The 19,270-nt window shown below is 39.0% G+C and overlaps 1 protein-coding gene across 6 annotated transcripts in view; it reads right to left on the minus strand.

Annotated features, from left to right (window-relative positions):
• CLUAP1 (clusterin associated protein 1) overlaps window positions 1-19,270 on the minus strand; it is a 52,659-nt gene that overhangs the window by 30,739 nt on the left and 2,650 nt on the right. For 5 of the 6 annotated variants that reach the window (XM_026049102.1, XM_026049105.1, XM_026049104.1 and 2 more), the window contains 5 exons: window positions 18,788-18,872; window positions 14,830-15,009; window positions 13,794-13,889; window positions 2,456-2,539; window positions 419-552 (listed from right to left, as the gene is read on the minus strand). In XM_026049102.1, the coding sequence (XP_025904887.1) occupies window positions 419-552; window positions 2,456-2,539; window positions 13,794-13,889; window positions 14,830-15,009; window positions 18,788-18,872 (579 nt within the window). The remainder of the gene's footprint in view (window positions 1-418; window positions 553-2,455; window positions 2,540-13,793; window positions 13,890-14,829; window positions 15,010-18,787; window positions 18,873-19,270) is intronic. The other variant, XM_026049106.1, reaches the window with a different exon arrangement.

A 19,270-nucleotide genomic window follows, 5' to 3' on the forward strand; every position in this document is an offset into this window, starting at 1 on the left:
TTAATGGTTTTCTCCTACTGAGGCTGGGAATGCTAGAAGCCTCTAGTAACAAGGGCACAGCTGCACCCCTCAGCTGTCATTTTCAGGTATCTGATACTATTTATATTTAAATATCTTAAAGAACAGCCAGGCCTCCTACTATGTACAGCTCAAGCAATGACTAATAGAAAACTCCAAACAATATTCTGGCCTCCTTAACAACATTATATTGCTGATTTCAAATATACAGTAACTAAAAAATGAACAACCCACACTGGGCAGCTGTGGAGAAGAAAATCTCTCTTGCACAGGCCATCAACTCTGACTCATTACAGACTTCGCTTTTCACTGCAGTAGGCATTAAGAATGCACAGTATTCTTAATACTAATTCATGTTAACAATTATTTCTGCATTAGATGATCAGTTTATAACACTTACCGAACACTCTGCAACGTCTGGAGTCTCTTCTGGCTTATTTCCAGTTCCAATTTCCGTTTTTCAATCCTGGCTTCCAAATTAGCTTCATCCAAAGCCACGTTATTCAACATGTCCTTAGTCTTTTGGACTTGTTCCTAGGAGAGAAGGACAGTGAACCACAGTCTGCACTAGAATAATCAGAACCATCTTTCCGATGCTGGAGCAGATTCCACATTATCTCACATCACATGCAATCAATCAACTTCAGAACAATGAGCTACAGCATAAACTGAGCTCAGGTGATTAAAAGCTTTATTTTTATTTTTTTTTTTTAATAAAAATGCTCTTTAGGGTATAGCTCACACACCAGCTGGACCCTCTGGTTTGACCTGGACTGCACTTTGCTAGATGTTCACATATTGGCCACATTAAAGAAAATCAAAAGCATTAGATACCRGTAGTGTTTAGGATTTGTCCTGCCCTCTCCAACATGAGCATATACCAATCTGACTCGTTTCCTGCTGCCCAGTCTTGCACTGGTTTACTCAGTCAGGCTTAGAGTTCTGGTGAACAGTCCCTGTTACAACTATCTAGAGAAAGGTAGACTGGAAACGGGCTCCCCTTTCTGCTTCCTGGGCTGCCAGATTCCTCTTCCTGTTCTCAGCAGAGCTTTTATACTTGAGAAGAGTTAATGTATCCTAAAAGAGGGATAGGTCAGTGTCTTTTTAGGAGGTAACACACCTTAGGGGTTAGCACAGGGACAGAGAGACTTGGCAGATCACACCCCCTAAAACCTCCCAGGTCCTTCATCCAGAAAGGTCAGTAATAACCTAATATTTGTACTAAAAATACATATAACATATGATTGCTTTAAAAAAGTCACAGTTTAAAAAAAAAAAAAAAAAACACCACACCACAATACCTCACCCCACAGTAAGAATAGGAATGAAATAAAGCCCAGAAGAAAAGCTGACAGGATACACGAAGACTCAGCTGAGAGTACTATGGTACTATTTTAGTAATTTTTTTTTTTGGCTTCCATCAACAGTTTCCTTCTTCCTGACAAAAAGCACTTTTAAAGAACTTATTCTGTCCTATATCTTTGTCCTCTTCTGAGTTCTGCCATATCCATCTTTTCAGAAGCCAGGAAGCATCCCTGACATTACAACAGATGCTGCTGGAATCAGAAGCAGAAGTGGAAATATTCCAGCTTCTTAAAACGAGCTGGGTCCATTAAATGTGCTTGTGCTCTAGAAACTGTGGGCATCCTGAGCACAACTGCTTGCTTGCTGAAATTCCAGCACTAACTGTTACTTGCAGTTCAGCTATAACAGCTCTTTTCATTAACTGGCCCAGAACTAAACCAGCTGAGGTGTGTGTTATTGATATTTCCCAAGAAACCAATTGCTCTAATATGCTGATGTTAGTTTATTAGCACTGCTGCTCAGAATATCAATGCACATTAACAACATTTGGAACCCATACAGACTGCAAGTCATAGCTGAAATGTAAGGAAAGATCACCCGGAGTATCTATTGATTAGGCATCGGCTATTTAAATCTGGAACTCTGTTCTGTGTAATTACACAGTTGGACTGGATACAGTTTGCAGTTAAATAATTTAAATTACTTAATGGTGACTTAATTAGCCACCATATTTGCACAACGGCTGTCAGGGCAGCTAATGGTTCAGACAGAGAAGCCAAGCACCAGAGCCAGGACAATGTTCCCAACACGGGAACAGACCAAGGAACCTCTGCAACTAAAACTAAGAACTAAATACGCTGAAAAAAATAAATACGAACTGAACAAGCACAGTGCCGGTACTTCCCACCTCTTGAGCAGTTCAACTCTCCCAGCCCCAGAGCCCAACTTGGCATCTCTAGAGCTACCAGCACATCCTGAGTTAACAAATCTACAGAGCTAAGGCAGCGAGTTTAAGTCACCTAGAAGATGTAGATGGACTGTAGATGTCTGTGTCGTCACTAAAACAAACTTAAATTCTCCTTGCAGGAGAGGAGTGAAGGTTTTACAAACAAGCAAGCAGCAATTTATTTACCAGAATATTGTCAATGGCCATTTTCATCATCTTCTCAGCCTCATTTATCTCCAAAGGTCTGGCAATAGATTCTGTTCTTGCTTCCTATGGAATAAAAATATATGGATACATTCAAACAGTATACAAGGCAATTAATATTTGCTGAACAGAGGGTGTTCGAAAAGCAACTCCAATATGACCAGCTGCATAGCAAATGGAATAGGACAATATGYAAACACCACAGTTCAGATCATTTAAAGAAGGGAAATTATGAAACCTCAGTTAAGGCATGCTAGCATTAAACACCAAGTGTTGGAGTCTGAAGTATATTCATTTTGTAGGCGTTTAGTTCATTAAGTTGGAGTTTAGCTGGCTGAGTGTGAGGCCAGCTCCACCACCGGAAAGAGCCACTGTGCAAAAAGCCAAAGCAAGGGCCTCCTTCACTGTCACCTGTGCCCGGGCTGCTGTCCCTGCACGGCTGACCCTGCAGCCCCAGCTCAGCTGCCTCAGACCTGCTGCAACCCTATGGACTTGCTGGGCAATCCCTGGACGGTGTCAGATCCTGATGGGAACTTGTCGCTCCATGTCCTGACTCCTTGTTAGGGAGGTCACAAACATGCAAAACAAACACATGTGACCTAGCCAAGCAGCTGCCACAATTAGCAGGTGCCTTCTGTGCCCACATGAAAATTAGATAATCCAGAGGTATTGGTATTTTTTGACTTTTATCATCAAACAGCCTGAAATCACACTCATCAAAACAGTGCTCCTTGTTTAGATCTGAAGGGATGAAGGATCCTCTGTCATCCTCAACAGCTTTTAGAGAACTGGAATGAGGGTTTTGCAGCATGTGTTTGTCTGCATGATATCTTACAAAACTAACCTGGCCATTACATGAAAACACTGGACTACCTGTGTGCTACTATGAGGAAATCAGGGATACCTATCCAGCTAAATGTCCTTAAMATCATTTTACGTTGGCAAAGCACTTGGCAACAGGATGCAGATGGCAATAGCATCTCTAGARCATATCTAAGAATCTAAAAGTGTTTTAGATACATTGCAATAGGATGTATTCTGCATCTGTAGCAGATACAAACACAATGTTATGTTACATGTCCAGATACACTCCAAGTGGCACAAGCAGGTCCTGGAGGAGGCAGCTGGGCTCCTTCCCACCACCTCATCAATTCAGGGAGCATCCTTGTTCGGTTCACTCCAAACCACAGAGCTGACCTGGCTGAAAAATCAGCTTTTTGTGCTGAGTTTATTCTTCCATTGGATCAGTTCCCTGAACCAGCCTGCTGCAAGCTGCTCAAACACTTTTTTTGGCACAAGGGAAGAAGGAGGAGAAATTTTCTGCTGGGGACAATGACAGGAGCTACATCTGTTGGTGGCAGTGACAGCTTATACAGCCTGAAGTGCTCGTGCACATTCCGCTATCCACACACGGATATAATCTCCAAGCAGCAGAAAGATTTGGATGAGTATAAGATATGAAGAGAAAACACAATACCTATTCCATATCACTCCAAAGGTAGACACTCAAGGGGGAAGTCAGAAAAAAAAAATTAATGCATCTCAGCAGCTGTCAGGCAAATACAATGTTAGGCAAATGCTAAACAAGCTCTGCTAAATGCTTATTTGTTTGTGAAGGTTTTCCCTGAGAAAAGATACACGGAAACCCAAATGCAAGCAGGATTCAGTCTGCAGGAGATACTGCCCTCCTCACTACGCTCAGTTCTTCTGAGGGCAGCAGCAAGATCTCTCCTACAGAGCAAACATATTTCAAACAAAATAGTTCATCACCCAGCAGGGGCAAGGAAATGATTTTCCTTCCCAGTTTCAAAAGAGAGAAAAGAAACAGCAAGGCYCTTCGGTTTTAATTAGAAATAACCYCCTTGTGTGTTTCCCTCTAGGAACCCGGTAAAGCATCCGCAGAACATGCACCAGTCACTRCAGTCTGTGCCAGATCTGGGTAACTCCTTTAGACATAAAACTGATTCAATATAAATTTAGATAGAAAATACTTAGATGCACTACTTTAAGCACACTTCTGAGAATCTCCTGTTTTAAATGGGAAGCATTTAAGCAAGTCTCACTGGTTTCCTCCCAGTCTTCCCTCTATTATCCACGCAGCTCCCACGTACAAACCCCAGTTTTCGTGCAAAAAGCCCCATCACTTGCTCAAGCTCATGAAAATTTGCCAGTCAAGAGGACAGTAAGAGCAGAGGTCTGTGTTCCAGGACCTATTGGCAGGACCAAGGCCTGAGTGAGCAGCAAACGGTCAATGCAGTTAAACTCCCTGCACAGAGGGAAGCGAATCCAATGGGATGCCACAGCTTCCGTGCATGCCCAGCTGCCCCCCAAGTCTCTAACCCGACACCCGCGTGTTTTTCAATATCAACAATTACCATGAACCCACTGTGACACTTTAGAGCAGCAAATGTAAGCGGGTCCTAAAGCGCAATAGAAAAATCAATTGTATCTGCTAAGTTACAATGCTGTTGAAAGGTTTTTGATTTTTTTTTTTTTTTGTACCCATTTTCCTGAATTTCTGTCACTGGGTCACCCCCTCTTTCCTATGACTACTCTTCAAGAAGTCGTGTTTAGTTTTAATAATTCAACCCTGTAGTTGGCCATCCAGAAGAAGATTAATAGGAAGGTAGCTTATATTAATATATCTCGCAATATATATAAAACATAAAATAAAGATTAGCAATATGTTAGGAAAAAAATCCTTTAAAATATTGAAGTTATTTTAAATAATGTTAAGCCATTACCAAATTAAGCAAATGAACATGACAACTACTTTGAAAACATGACTACCCAGATAAGCAAATAAAATATCTGTTTCACCAGTTCAATTCATTRTAGCTATTTCTTGCAGCCTATTGCAATAGGACAAATGAAAATTTTAAAACCTGGCTTTACACTAAAGCTCCCCATTTATGCTTGCATTTGTGAATGCAAATAGACTACATTTGAAGACAAAACCAATTTTCCACTTCTGTCCAAATATCAGGTACTACATTTTCACTGGCTGTACTCAAAAAAAGGCATGCAAATGAAAGTGAGCTGAAAAATACGACCTCGTTCATATTCTTTTGAAGTAATGTACTCTTTGCAATTAGGCGTACTAATCAGAATACACATTACAATACCCCAGAGTTTTCCTTTAAATTAAGTATTAAAAATAGAGTTCTCAGGAGAATGAAAAATATAGAAAAAAATTACTGAGGCAAGAGGAGGTAAGAAGCAGAACAATTTACAAGTATGCCTGATAATTGCAACTTTAGAAAACAAACATACACAGATACAGATATGTACTCAGGAGCAATCAGATTGTTTACCACTTACGAGTGTTTCCTGCTCAAAGTGTCCATGAGGTCCATGGCTACAGTTTTACATGATAAATACTGATTAAAACAAAAAAAATACAAAAACAAACAAAAAAAAATCAGAGAAGCCAAGAATAAAATTATTTCTGATGAACTAAAGCAGAAAATTATTACAGAAAACACATAAAAGCACACAGGAGACATTATATGCTGGCAATATTTTTATCCTTTCTGCTCTGACTAATAGGTGGTGCTGCATGGAAGGGCTGAGATTTTAATTCTGCAAATTTTGAATCTCACTTTTGGACACAGCCAATTGGGAGAACTAACTAATTAGACAGCTGGCTTACACTAGATAACTTTGTTTTCTTTGGAAATGAGAATTTCATTAGAAATTAAAAAGAAAAAAAAAGCTTCTACTCAAAAACTCAGTCAGCTTTCCCTGGGAACTTTATACTTAACAATTGGGAGCCACGACTGCAAAAACTCATTCTGCAAATATGCCCAGCAAAGCTGACAGACTGAAAAGAGGCATTTTCAGCTAGTAATGGTTTCCATCACAGTGAAACAAAACCAAGCAGACCCATTTCTGATGTGCTTGACCTGCAGAAAGACAGATACAGATGCATCTTCTGAAGGGATGTGAGGAAGCAAGACAAGCAACCAATCCTGACCAGCAAACCAGCAACCTGACCAGCTCACAGTAACGTGATGTAATATCCCTGTATATTCACGTGCCTAAGTTCTGGCAGAGGTTTCTAAACACCTTTTCTTGTGGTGAGAACAACCAAAGAAATCTTTTCTTTCCTCATTTTACCAGTCTTTGCACAAAAGGCTTTTTGCTCACAGGTTCAGTGCTCTCTGGTTGTCTCAGGAGCTCTCAAGCTTCGTGCATACCAAAGAGTTGCCTTCTCAGCGCAGCTCCCTGTTGCCCTCAGCCTCTGTGCAGGATCTATTACACCCCGCACTCTGTTAGACAGATTTTTGCAACTGCTGCTCTCTACGTAGGCAATAAAACTCTCCTCTTGGAGAGTTTATTATCCAGGGAGTTAACAAACACTGGGATTACATTTGGTCAAAACAAGGCATGGATCATTAGACATAGTTACATCTAAACAGGAAGGTACAGGAGGGACATTAAAAATAATCAAGACATTCTGAAGTAACCTGATACTTCTAATGGCTTATTTTCTTCCTCAAGAGATTAAAGCTCAAACTAAYGGAGAGTTTTCCCTGCCTCCAGCCTCCCATAAAGCTATGCTGCTTTCTTGAACGCTCATCTCAGCGGTCCACAAAGCGAATCCACAGAGACGTTTCCTGCCCAGCTATACAGAGCCCTCAATCAAAGGCAGTGCCTGGGACCCCAGCGGCTGTCATGTTGTTTAAGATCGATGTCATGGGAAGAGAATCCAACGCAGGGAGCCAACCCACAAGTGGAAGGTTTTAACACCAGTGACTTTTCTGCAGACAGCCTAGGAAGAATCAGGTCTGCATAGCCAGGTAAGAAGGAATCTAAGCATACGCCCCTTAGCAATACTAGCAAACACTGCTGGACTGTCAAGCAAGAAAGGGAACTGCAGAATTTTCTGATAGGCATGAAGTGTCCCTATTCTCTTCCCTCTCCCGCCTGCAAATGAGACCTCTGGGCTGTCAGTCCATCTCCTATTTCAACATCCACTTTCACTGAGTTACCCTTAGTTGGCAAACCCAAGCCTGTGCTTACCGGTATCGCCCTACACGCCTCCAGAAGCTCATCTTGAGCCCACTTCTTGCAAGGCTTCATGGCATGTTAAATGGATGAAGCTCAGCCTAGCCCTTACCTTACAGGGTGTTACTGGACAACAGGTCCTTACCAGGGAGGTGTTCTCTAAACCTGCTGTCTGCCAAGGAAAGAATGAGCTTTTGTCTCCTACTGAATGAAGGGCTACACTTGTGAATGAGTTGCCCAATACACACAGAYAAAAGTGTCCTTGGGCAACACAGCCAAGTGGAAGCTCGGCCTTAGTTTTATAACAGAGGAAACAGCAGGGTTATGAAAAAGATAAAACATTCACATAGGCAAATTAAGAATATGTATATATTTAAATCCTCCTTTATCAAGTGTTAGAAATAGCATTTCTTTTCATTACTAGATAATACAAATCTTCAGGAAGCCTTGAAAAAAAAATCAGAAAAGAATATATTCTTCAGTAGCACCTCTCCAAAGACATCACGCAAAGCTACAGTATATGAAGGAGCGGGTATGCAGTAATATTGCAGGAAAAAAAAAATCACTTAACATTCTAACGTGCATCAGGCCTTAGACTTCAGCAAACACTGCCACACGAGGCAGGCTTTTACCCTCAGCAAAGCCCAACCAGCCACTGCAGTGGCCACAGCACTGAAACAAGCGCTGCGTGGCCCCCGCCAAGCAGAACAAAGGCAGTTTAAGTCAGCACATTTTGCTCTGGTGTCATTAAAATTTCGGCACGGTTTTGCTTTGTATCTGATAAAAGAAGATTAGGAATAACAAGCAGCAGAAACCTTACCAGTGTTTCTTCTTTAGACTAATTATTCAGTGGAGTTTCTTGTAYGGTCATGCAGTTTTTGACTAGCTTATGACATACGGAAGACAGTTGGAATGTGATTTGCTTTCTAGATAAACTAGAAAGTTTCCAAAACTAGGTTGGGGCTACAAGCATCCAGATTTTCCAGCTAGTGGATAAAATCATCAACACACTGAAATAACTTGTCATCTAACTTCAAGAAAAATACACCACCTATCAATTATGATGATGCTGTGTCTTCATGCCAGGTCCTAATGAAAAGTTCACTACAAAATCCCTTGTTACCTAAGTARTCACCATACATATAATTTCATATATATATTTATATAAAATAGATATAATAAATATTATATAATATATATTATAACAAGTTATAGTTAGAGCAATCTAAAGCATGGGGTACTATCAGTTCAACTATATTTTACAAYTGCAAATTTATGTCTAATAGAGGTTTCATTTTGGCTTCCCATTCGGAAATAAGCCTCCTGCCTCAAAGGTCATAATTCAGGTTCTGGGCTGAAGCAGGATGGTTTGAAACCTCGGTGTAAACTAGGCAGTTCTCCACGTTACAAAATTTCATTAGAAATCATTTTCTTCCTCAAGATGGATGTGACAACTTTGCAATCAAAACACACGAAATGAGAAAAATTAGTTTATCAGCCTCTCCATGGTGTTACCCGGTACCAAGAACTGACATTTGGCAGATCAATATTGTTTCCAACATTACAGATAGAATAATTTTCTGTAGTTAATTCTCGAGGTGTGTTGAAGAATGTGGCCGCCACTCAAATACCTCCTCACACTTTATAAAGACAGCAGGCAGCGATCTGCAACAGCACGAGCAGGGAGACACCGAGGAAAGGTCCTTTCATCAAAGGGTGGTGAATTAAGAGATCCAGTTAAATGTCTTTAGTTACAAGTCTTTTCACCGAAACCACTATCCTTTCAATGTCACAGCTGGACCTAAGTGCCTCTGGCTCTCCTAAGATTTTAATTCAAATATTTCACACACTGAAGCCTGTGAAGAGGTTCCCAATGACTCTCATAAGTTTTGGAACAGGCTTACACTGCGTACACGCATCACAACAACAATTAATCACAATGAGAATTAATAAGGGCAACATCCTGCACTTATTTTTACATCTCCCTCATCAATCTGAAAACACCTTATCTGGCTGTTAAAAGCTTTAAAATAACTTCYGTAATTTAGCAAATTATTAACACACAAGGATATACAGGAATTAAATGGTTTATTCAAGCTGCCAGAAGCAGTAGGCGCCAGGAACACAATCACAATGGAGACCCACTTTGTCACCTATCTTCGACACGAGCAGAGTACAACACAAGAAAGATTATTTTCACCCTTCCTTGCTTTTACATGGCTTAGATCTAATTGAGAGGTAAATAAAATGAAATCAACCTTGAAAAGGTCGGGATTCTTTACGCCTGTGATCAGCACAGAGGCAGTTTTATTTGGGAGTTTTTTTGCTTCATTATCTCACTGCATCTAATRATTCAGCAAGTTGAAGCAGGGCAGTTTCTCGACAGGCTGCTGCTAATATGTCCACAGGAGCTGTGGCAGCTGCAGAGCGACAGGTCTCCAAGCCAGCTTAGCTGGGACATTATAATAGACATGAATTTTTCCTTTGGATCTCAAATGTTCTATGCAGGGTAGCTCAGGAGTGACCTTCCCCAACCAGCCACAGCTGACCTTGAAAGTCATTCCTGCTTTGTTTCGAGCTATTTAATTTTTCTGGATCACCTCATCATTTCCCTCCTCTGTGCAACATCCATCTTGCCCTTATCCCCCAGGAAGGGCCWGTCACCAGCTGCTACACAAACACAGGAGAGCGCCGATTTCCTAACATCTTTTGGCTGTTTGCAAGACTGCAGCCATTCGCTCTGCAAGGCCAGAGTGTCRGCCACCACACAGGAAAACTCAAGTGACCACAGACTGAAGCAGTGCTGCATTCTGCCTTTTTTTCTCCTCTTTTTTTGGGGTGGTGATGGTGGTACTTTTAATCATCCAAAACAGGATGCACTTACGACAAAATCAAGGCCACAAGCAACACGTAGCAAGTCACACTGGAAGCAACTAAAACACTGAAGATAAACACATACAGCTTTGTGCATAGAACATGTTTTTCTGCTCAGGATCTCATTGTATTTCATCTAAATTTATCCCTCAACTTCACTAATATCTGAATGCATATACCAAAATTAGAATGATTTTACATATGGAAAACCAATGAGATTGTTAGGAACCAGCATATTCAAAAAACAAACCCCATGAAGTCTCTTTTTCCCAATTTCTCTGTTCTAGCAAAAACCATCAGGATTCAAACTACAAAGCACCCTGCAAAACCTAAGAGTTCTCTCACACACCGCACTGCAGCAGGACGCAATAACCTACACCGTGCTCATCTGCAATTGCTCTAGGGAAGAAGACGACATCTCAGCAGCTTCAGTGCAATTGCACCTTCAACTCCAACCACCCTCTCATCAAACAAGGCCCCTCACCTCTCTCTCCCTAAGCGCTGAATGGGTGTCCATAGGTAAGGGCACCACGTTGGCACCKAACACCTATGGGTGGCCCAGCCAGGATTCACCCACAGCTCCCGCACTTCCCATGTCAGAGCCCACGGCTCCAGCCAGCATTCCAGCCACCCAGGGGCTGCAGGCAGCAACACAGAAACAAACTAATAAACAAGTAAACAAACAGAAATCTCTTCATCTACTTGATGGTTAGAAGCAAAATCACTTCTTTTTACATTTCAGCTTTCTACTGCTTCAGGAAATGCTTTCCTTTTTTTAAACATGAAAACCAACTTTTTTAAACTGAAAGTGACATTTGTGATTTTCGCTTTATGAATAAAGTATAGCTGTTATTTCTCCTTCCCCCATTCCCCTAAATCTTAACCAGCAGCACAGTCAAAATTCAACAAATGAATATTTGCAGACTTTCCTTCCTCTGCTTTTTTTTAAATTGAAGTTGTTTTGTTTTGGTGTTTTAATATTTTTTTGAATATTGCAGATGAGTTTTGAAAGAAGTTTATGTGTATATTGGAACCATACATTCATTCTGGAAACAATCTATTTAAACCAAACCCCAAAGTCACAGTACTGCATTTCCAAGAAAATGGATACAGATTTAAGTCCTAAATAATAAATGCACAAACATAACATCAATATGCATCTACAATACGTCTACTAGCAACATTCCCTTGTTCAATATATTCCGCTCTGCTCCAGCTGAAATCTGTTTTCATTCAAAAATAATTTAAACAGCAAGATATCCTATGACTTGGGAAAAAAAAACCTCCAAGACTTATTTCCTTTATATGCATATTATTCTACACAATCTCCCTCTATACAATTACACGCAAAAAAAAGTTTCAACAAAGAAAGTAAAGGTTGTGATGTAAATTAGAGTCAAAGTTTCCACAAGAAATAAAAATGAAGGTTTTACTTCTCCCAGTCTTCTTTTCCCCTAAAGCTGCTGAAAGGAAAGACTGAAAACAGACTAATTCAAGCCATTAATGCCAAACACTGGTATTTCTTCTACAGTTATAAGAAAATAAAGCTTCCTTCATTTGGGAGAGAAATGCAATATATTATATCATTGGCAAGACCCTGGATAGCAAGATCTTTTATTTCAATATGGAGAAATGAATGGACTGGAAAAGAGGTGCAGCAGTGCAGAGAACGTAAGACTTTCATATTTTAAGACTCATAGTTCAACACATTTTAATATATGCAACATTTCAGGACACAAAATGCAAGCAGCAAATAAACCATATTGCTCTCCTATTGCCCCTTCACTGGACAATCCCTCTGCCAATAAAATTTACTTCTCTGTGTGTATTACTTCTCCATACAAAACCGGAAGAAAATAAGTAATGGAAATCAATAATCTCAAAATTTTTAAAAAATAGTAAAAATAACTCTTTGGCTGCTCTCTGGAGGTTCTCACCATGCTGTCATAGAATCACCCTGTGCCTTTAGGATATAAACTTATAGCTAACGAGGCAGAAGCAAACTGCATCTTTCCTAAGCCTGGCTTTCTTAAAGACAACAAGTTCAATCCGTCAAGCCTCTGGACAAAATATTGTGTATGCACCTATACAAGATCGGCCTCCCTCGACTCATGCAGTCGCTACACCACGAGAAACATGCTCTCTACAGGATATAATAAACCCTGCCCTTTCAGAAATTGCACCTTTAAGTAGGCTTCCGTTGGAGCTTTCCTAACAGGCCCAGGAGAAGGGCTGCACAGAAGCACCTACTTAGCTCTTGATTTTTCATTTTGTGCTTTCAGCACTCTGCACCTGCATAAGCTCCTTTCTTAGGGGCCCACTTCTAAAGTCAGTTGGACTCCTAAAAGCTGTGATTTAAAGTGATTAGAGAATGCCCCATTTCAAAGAAATGCTTAAGTACTTTTTAAACTGTTGCTTTATAGTGACTTATACTTCACATTTTAGCCGAGTTCAGGCAAAGGGATGCTGTGCACAGAGATATTTAATGTCCTAAAGCCAAATAAATACATCAGGCATATTCATGTGAAAAACATTTCAAAACCCAAGAAATTAAACAAACTTAATGCAAGATGGGAAGTAATTAGCAGTTAAATATATATGACTTTTAGAAAACTGAAGCTCTCAGTTCTCTCTCCCTTCAAGCACTAATGTCTTTCACACCTCTGCATACATGCTGACTAGTACAGAGAGCAGAGAAGCAGGGCTCCATAGATCATCTTCTCTGTACAGCACTTAGCCTTTGAAACACGTGCACTCAAACAAGGGTCTGGGAGCATTAACTACCCAGGCACACAGCCTACTGCTCTTACTAGGACACTTCCTACAGCTCAGATACTGCAAATCCGAAGATTATCAAAAACAACACCAGAACATTCACGTTTTAATGTCTGTTATCAGTAAAAGAAAAATCTTTGAGATTACAGACAAATCTATTTAAGAAAATAACTGAAAGACTTGCTAGTAAATGTGAACATTCAATCAGACTTCCCTGACTTCATGCAGTAGCTCGTGATTTTACAACTCAGCTAAACAATATTTACCTACAGGTCTAGGATGTCCTCAGCTGCTGTAAGAGAAATAAACAGCYCTGCACTTTGATAACTAAAGATTTAAATCATTCATTTATCTTTTCAAACGCATTTATCCCCACAGCTAAAGTCTAGTTTAGCATTAATTTTTCTAGGTGATTTTAAAAAGAGTATTCCATTTTTGTTCTAAAGACAAAAATGCTGAATTCTCAGAAGGCTCCTCTCAGACTTACTGCAATACAAGTACTAACACGAACGGGAAGGAAACGTAAACTTTCCAATCTCTTCCCTTAACTCACAAAATCTTCATTTGCAAGACARCTACTCATACTTGTTTCACCTTATTCCTTTGCAGCATCCAGAGAACAAAACAAGTTCTTAGAGCCTCTCCACCAAGGTGTACTTACTCTTAGTTCAACTTCTTTGCCAAGTAAGTCATACAAACTTGCTCCTTTCGAGGTGATTTCGGAAGCAAGCTGTCTAGCTGCCTTCAGATCAGCTACCTGGAAATACAGGAACAGCACTGAATAACAAAAGAGAATCCCCAATAACACAAAGAAAGCCATAATGGCTTTCCCTCATTTTGATGTTAAAATTGCCTGGGGCTGATATGCTGCTATAACATCAAAGATGTTGTCCACTGAATCAAAGTRGCCCTGCCCCTTGGCCTTACTAATGTCTAGAGTAGACTCCACTTATTTCTAGGAATCACATCAGGTCATCRGGAAAAAAGCCTCAAAACTGATTTTGCCTCTGCCCTGGGTAACAACAACCAACAGCTGTCCAAGGGAAACTTCTTAGATTTTTATGAGCAAAAGGACTAAGCATATAGTCCAAGGCATACAACTACCACATTGCAGAGGTAATATTTTTGACAATCTATAAATTTTTTTTCATGATTTCATCAACTGCTCTCTTTGAAGATAAAACAAGTTTTACACAAACATATACAAATTCCTTTTAGAGGAAAACTTTCATTACTGCCTTTTTTTTTTCCAAGAAAGGCAGTAATGTTGACTAACAAGTAGGTACAACATAATGTCTGTCAGGACAATACAGAGATTCCCTTTTCCTTCAAAGGAGACAGTTTGAAAAACCTATGTCAATATGCAATAGGTATGCACAATATTGTGCAAGTAACCCCCTTACAAGAGGGTTAATAGACTGGAAATACTACCTTATCAGGCTTCCTGCAATTTTCATCTTTCAGAATGCTATTGAAAGTGTGACCAGTTTTGTACTATGCTGTTGGTTAAGAGATTAAAACAAGTTGGACTACACAAATGCAACTACAAAATATTTGAGGTAAAAAAACAATTAAGTCACACCAATTCCCTTATGTGGACGTTCTCTATTTAAATTTCTGAGAGAAAGCAGTTCTGCTTTTCAYAGACTGACATCTACTTCCCTTCCCCCAAAAATAAGAATCTAGATTTTCCTTACTTTCGAGCCCAGATCAAACTTGAACTTGCTGCTGTCTTCCTCGCTCACGTCCGCGCGCTCCATTCCTTTGGTGTTCATGGCACTGTAAAGCACAGAGGTGACCTTCAGGAGCTCTTTCACTGCATAGCCATCTGCCTGGTAGAGCTTCTTGGTGTTGAGCTTGATGTGTGCCTTGGTAGCCTTTTGGAAAGAAAGAATTCATCACGTCACAGAGAACAAGATCTTCATTTACCTATTCACACTATTTAAAATTATTTTTGAGGTGGTATACACAYATAAAATTTGCTGTTTAGAAACACAAGTTTGTCTACAGCACATTCCTGATGTTCCTGAAAGGAAACTTTCCAATACACACGCACTGTCTGTGTGTCAGAAGCATTTGCAGATAATTGCCACAATGAAAAAAACTCAAACTAGCCATTAGTTCTTCCCAGCGTGAATATCAGCAAAACCCTGTATACCACTTAAATTCGAATTACATTTGAGTGGAATTTAAGTGCTGCTCGGGTCTTCGGATGATGTTGCACAGAGTTTAAACTTCACCTTAATAAGTTACAGAATAAGATCAATTATCCCAAATTAACTGTCTTCTTTTCCAAGAGTATCTTCAGAATGATATTTTAYTGCAGCTCTCAAATTATGCCCTGCTTTGATATTAGCAACTTTGATCCCTTTTCTCCCACCTCTAAAAACCACAGGCAAACGAGAAAAGAAGCACCATTAAACATCACAACATCATCTTGTTATACTTTAAAACACTAAAGAGAAGAAAAGTCAGCATAACAGAAATGTTGTTATAGATGARTAGCCCCAAAGAGCCAAAAGCAAACGGCAGGGAAAACTCTGCAAAAGCCTAAGATTCAACTATTAACGTGCTACAAGTTTCATTTATTCTGCCTTGGACTTCGCTGAATAATTCCATGGGAAAACTCCCTGTGAAACTAAATGGAGAAAGGACCACATRTCAAACCATGGATTTAGCTCCGGATTTTAAAGAAAAAAAAAAGTTATAGGTTCACATCTTTTCTTATGCATCTTACCAAATCTTGTGACTTTTCAGTCATTTTAAGAAACATTTCATTCTTACCTCTTTCTTGCACAACATCTCAACACAACAGAGMAAATTGGTTCTGCCTGTACTCCCTGTACAGAAGAAAACTGCTAAAAAATGAAGCCAAGATTTCCAGAGAGATTATTGATGCTGTGTACCCTGCTTAGGGAGCGGGGGAGAACAAGACTTAAGGCATAAAAACACCTGGTCACTTTTGAAAATTTTGACCAGCATGACTTTGAATGAACCAATACAGAATGTAAAGAAGCACATATGTTCTCCTGCACTTTTTTTTTTTTTCTCCCAGAAGAAGGAATCTAAAAAACTATCCTTACAAGCAGTAGGTATAAATTTTAAGAGAAACATGACATTAAATTGGCAGAATTTGCTAAACCCTCTTCTACACAAAGGAGCCTAATACACTGAATTATAAAGGATATTGTTGAAGATGAGAATTCCAATTTCAGTTCCATTCAACCCCAAGAGAGAAAAATCAATGTCCCCTCAAAGGAAAAAAAGTGTTCTCTGCTCAAAGACTGCTCAGAAAAAAAGGAAATATTACACATGCAAGTATGCATATTCTTCCRATTAACCTAATCTCACTGCTTATTTGCATAGCTAAGTTCATATATGGAAAGTCTGAGTCTTGGTCGGCTCTTATAATAACTCTGAATGGTTTAAAAGTATTACTTAAAAAGAAAGTCATCCCCACCTATTCTGAATATACCAGATTAGCACAATGCAATACAAAAGAAAATTTAAAATATACTGCAGAAATGGCATTGATAGGAAGGAAACTTGCACTSTTTTTAGAGCTGTCATTATTATAGAGCCAAGTTTTGGCCTCAAGATAGAGCCTCAATGAAGAGAATAATAAGAACAGGAATGTGAGTGGTTCCTGCATGATACATGGAGCCACATGCACCAATTCACTGYCACCACAAACAACATGGAGGGAAAATGAGAGGAAAAAAAAAACAAAGCCAAAAAAACCAGCAGACACTTCAGGAACTTCTCATCCCAAACGGAGATACTTAGTAAGTTCTAGCACTATGGTTAGCTACCTACTTACATGAAWATATTTTGGATTATCATTTTATATTTACAAACCTAAGTCTTGTTTTGGATGTAGCCTAGGATCATTAGAKAAAGTAGAAGGACAGAAACTATTTTCCTTAGATATTAAATGGCMCTGTGGTTTGAATTATCAAAACTATTAATTAGATTAGAAATATTTAAACCCGGTGACATAAAGGACTGGATCATTTGGGTGAAAACTTGATACATTTTTACTCTGTGTTCAGTAATGGAAACATTCTAATTACATTTCATGATGATTAACCCTTCTTGATAGGTTTTGAGATAAACCTATCTCCATTARATGATCACATGGCACATGTGGCTATAGATGAAAATGCTATTAGTTACTGGAAAACATAGTTGTGCATTTCATGAAAAACAGATTATTTCAGAAATGTTTAAAAAAATCTTATTCTGAAGAGGAAGAAAAAATTCTGCCCTGACAGTCTGGTTATCGAAAAACTACAATAATCCTCATATTTTCTTGTAASATTAAGACTTTAAGTACAAGATGATTAAAGAACCTTGCACTCATTTCATTTTCTGAATCATATTATATAATTGTTTAAAGTCCCCAGAGATATCTTACATGAAATCAACAGTTATAAGAAACATGTATTAGTAATATCACTTCTGATACAACCCTTGTTCTTTTAAAACATGCTCAGATTGGAGAGTGGAAATMTCTCTAAACAAACTAGATCTGCCAGCCACATCCTAGGATGCTCCAAGGATGAAGACTGTGTTCTGACTCATAGAAGTGCATCATATTTCAACACATTAAAATTAGAAAGTGGTAGATAACATCATAAATCTCAAGGCAAAAGCTCACTTGYATAGAATGTAGTATTTTTTCAATAATAGAAAATAGTAAATACTCAGATAAAAAAAGAAAAATATATAAAATAAGCATTACATTTTAGAAGCTAGAAGATTTTCATTATTAGAATTTCTGTCTTCCTTCTGAAGGGCTAAGGGCCTTTTGAACTGYTTTAATCAAATTATCTGGTCCCTGATCTTTCCAGCTTCAGCCTTCATTCTAACACCTCTCTAAGAGAAGGACCCATGATAACAGTCCTGTATAGTAATAACTTCTTAAAAAAGACAAGGCTGGTAAAAGTCTTGGTCTGGGAATACATACCTTAATAGAGTGAGAAGGCTCATACAACAGATCACTAGAATGTGATTTTATATCAAACTGAATATATCAGTAGAGGCCATCATCAGCTAGTGTATACAAAATATATAATACTATATTACTTGAAAAAAGAGTGATTGGATGATTATTGTTTTATAGTGTTAGATGTTTAAAACTCAATTCTGCAGAGACTTACACGCAGCTACACAATTTCAATAACAGGAGACCTGTCCTTTTCAGATTTATAACAGCTCTTACCACAGGGCCTCAAGTCACGGACAAGGTCTCCACTCAGTTTGATACGAGGCAAGCACAAATCAAAAAGATCCCCCTAAGCCCAGAAAGGTTTATGATCCRAGTAAGAACTCAGTTATTTCACTCCTGTGACTTAAGTGAAAACTACTTACATTTACACGGCAAGTTTTGAAGCTGTAATATCGATAAGGTTCAAGAGGAAACCTCYTCCCCCTCTGCTTCATCTCTTTATTATTTTTTAATCCTTAGCAGAATATCCAGATCAACTTTATAGCTTGCACATAGTCATTTCAGAAAGAAAACAACTTTGATTTGTAATTGACACACAGCATCAGTATACAGTATATAGCGACCTAGAGCAAAGAAACTATAAGGAGTTAAGAGACAAAGTATTAAATCTAATTATTTTTTCAGTGGGCTTAAAMCAGACCTACCATAAATTGAGCTACAGCCTTAATGAAAAAGACGCGGTCCTGTTCTGTCTCCACGTCAGGAGGAATATCAGTGTGAGGTTCATACCTATGGAAAGAAACATCCATAGATTCTGGCAAGAAATACACATGCAGTRTTAACAAGTCTGGTGCAGTTGTGAGGCAGAATCACACAAAAATCAACACGTAAGAGACTGCAAAATAAATCTTTAGCTTGTAAGGCAGATGAGGTATCTAAATCCTGTGATGCATACARTGGAATTGTGTAAAAACTGCAAAAATGATAAAACCTGAGATATTCCTGCAAAATTAGTTATTACATTGGGGTCCAGAATTAATCTTTTCRCTCAGTTTTGCCAAGGAACATAGTTTACCTGGCTCAGTCAAACCTATGAAATACTTATATACTTATATACGAAATACTTTATAAAACCTGTTAGTGAGATACAAAAACTTCCAGAGTGGAAATCACCAACCTACAGGAAA

The sequence above is a fragment of the Nothoprocta perdicaria genome, unplaced genomic scaffold (assembly GCF_003342845.1).
Source record: "Nothoprocta perdicaria isolate Ctin4 unplaced genomic scaffold, notPer1 scaffold_59, whole genome shotgun sequence".
Taxonomy (NCBI): Eukaryota; Metazoa; Chordata; class Aves; order Tinamiformes; family Tinamidae; genus Nothoprocta; species Nothoprocta perdicaria.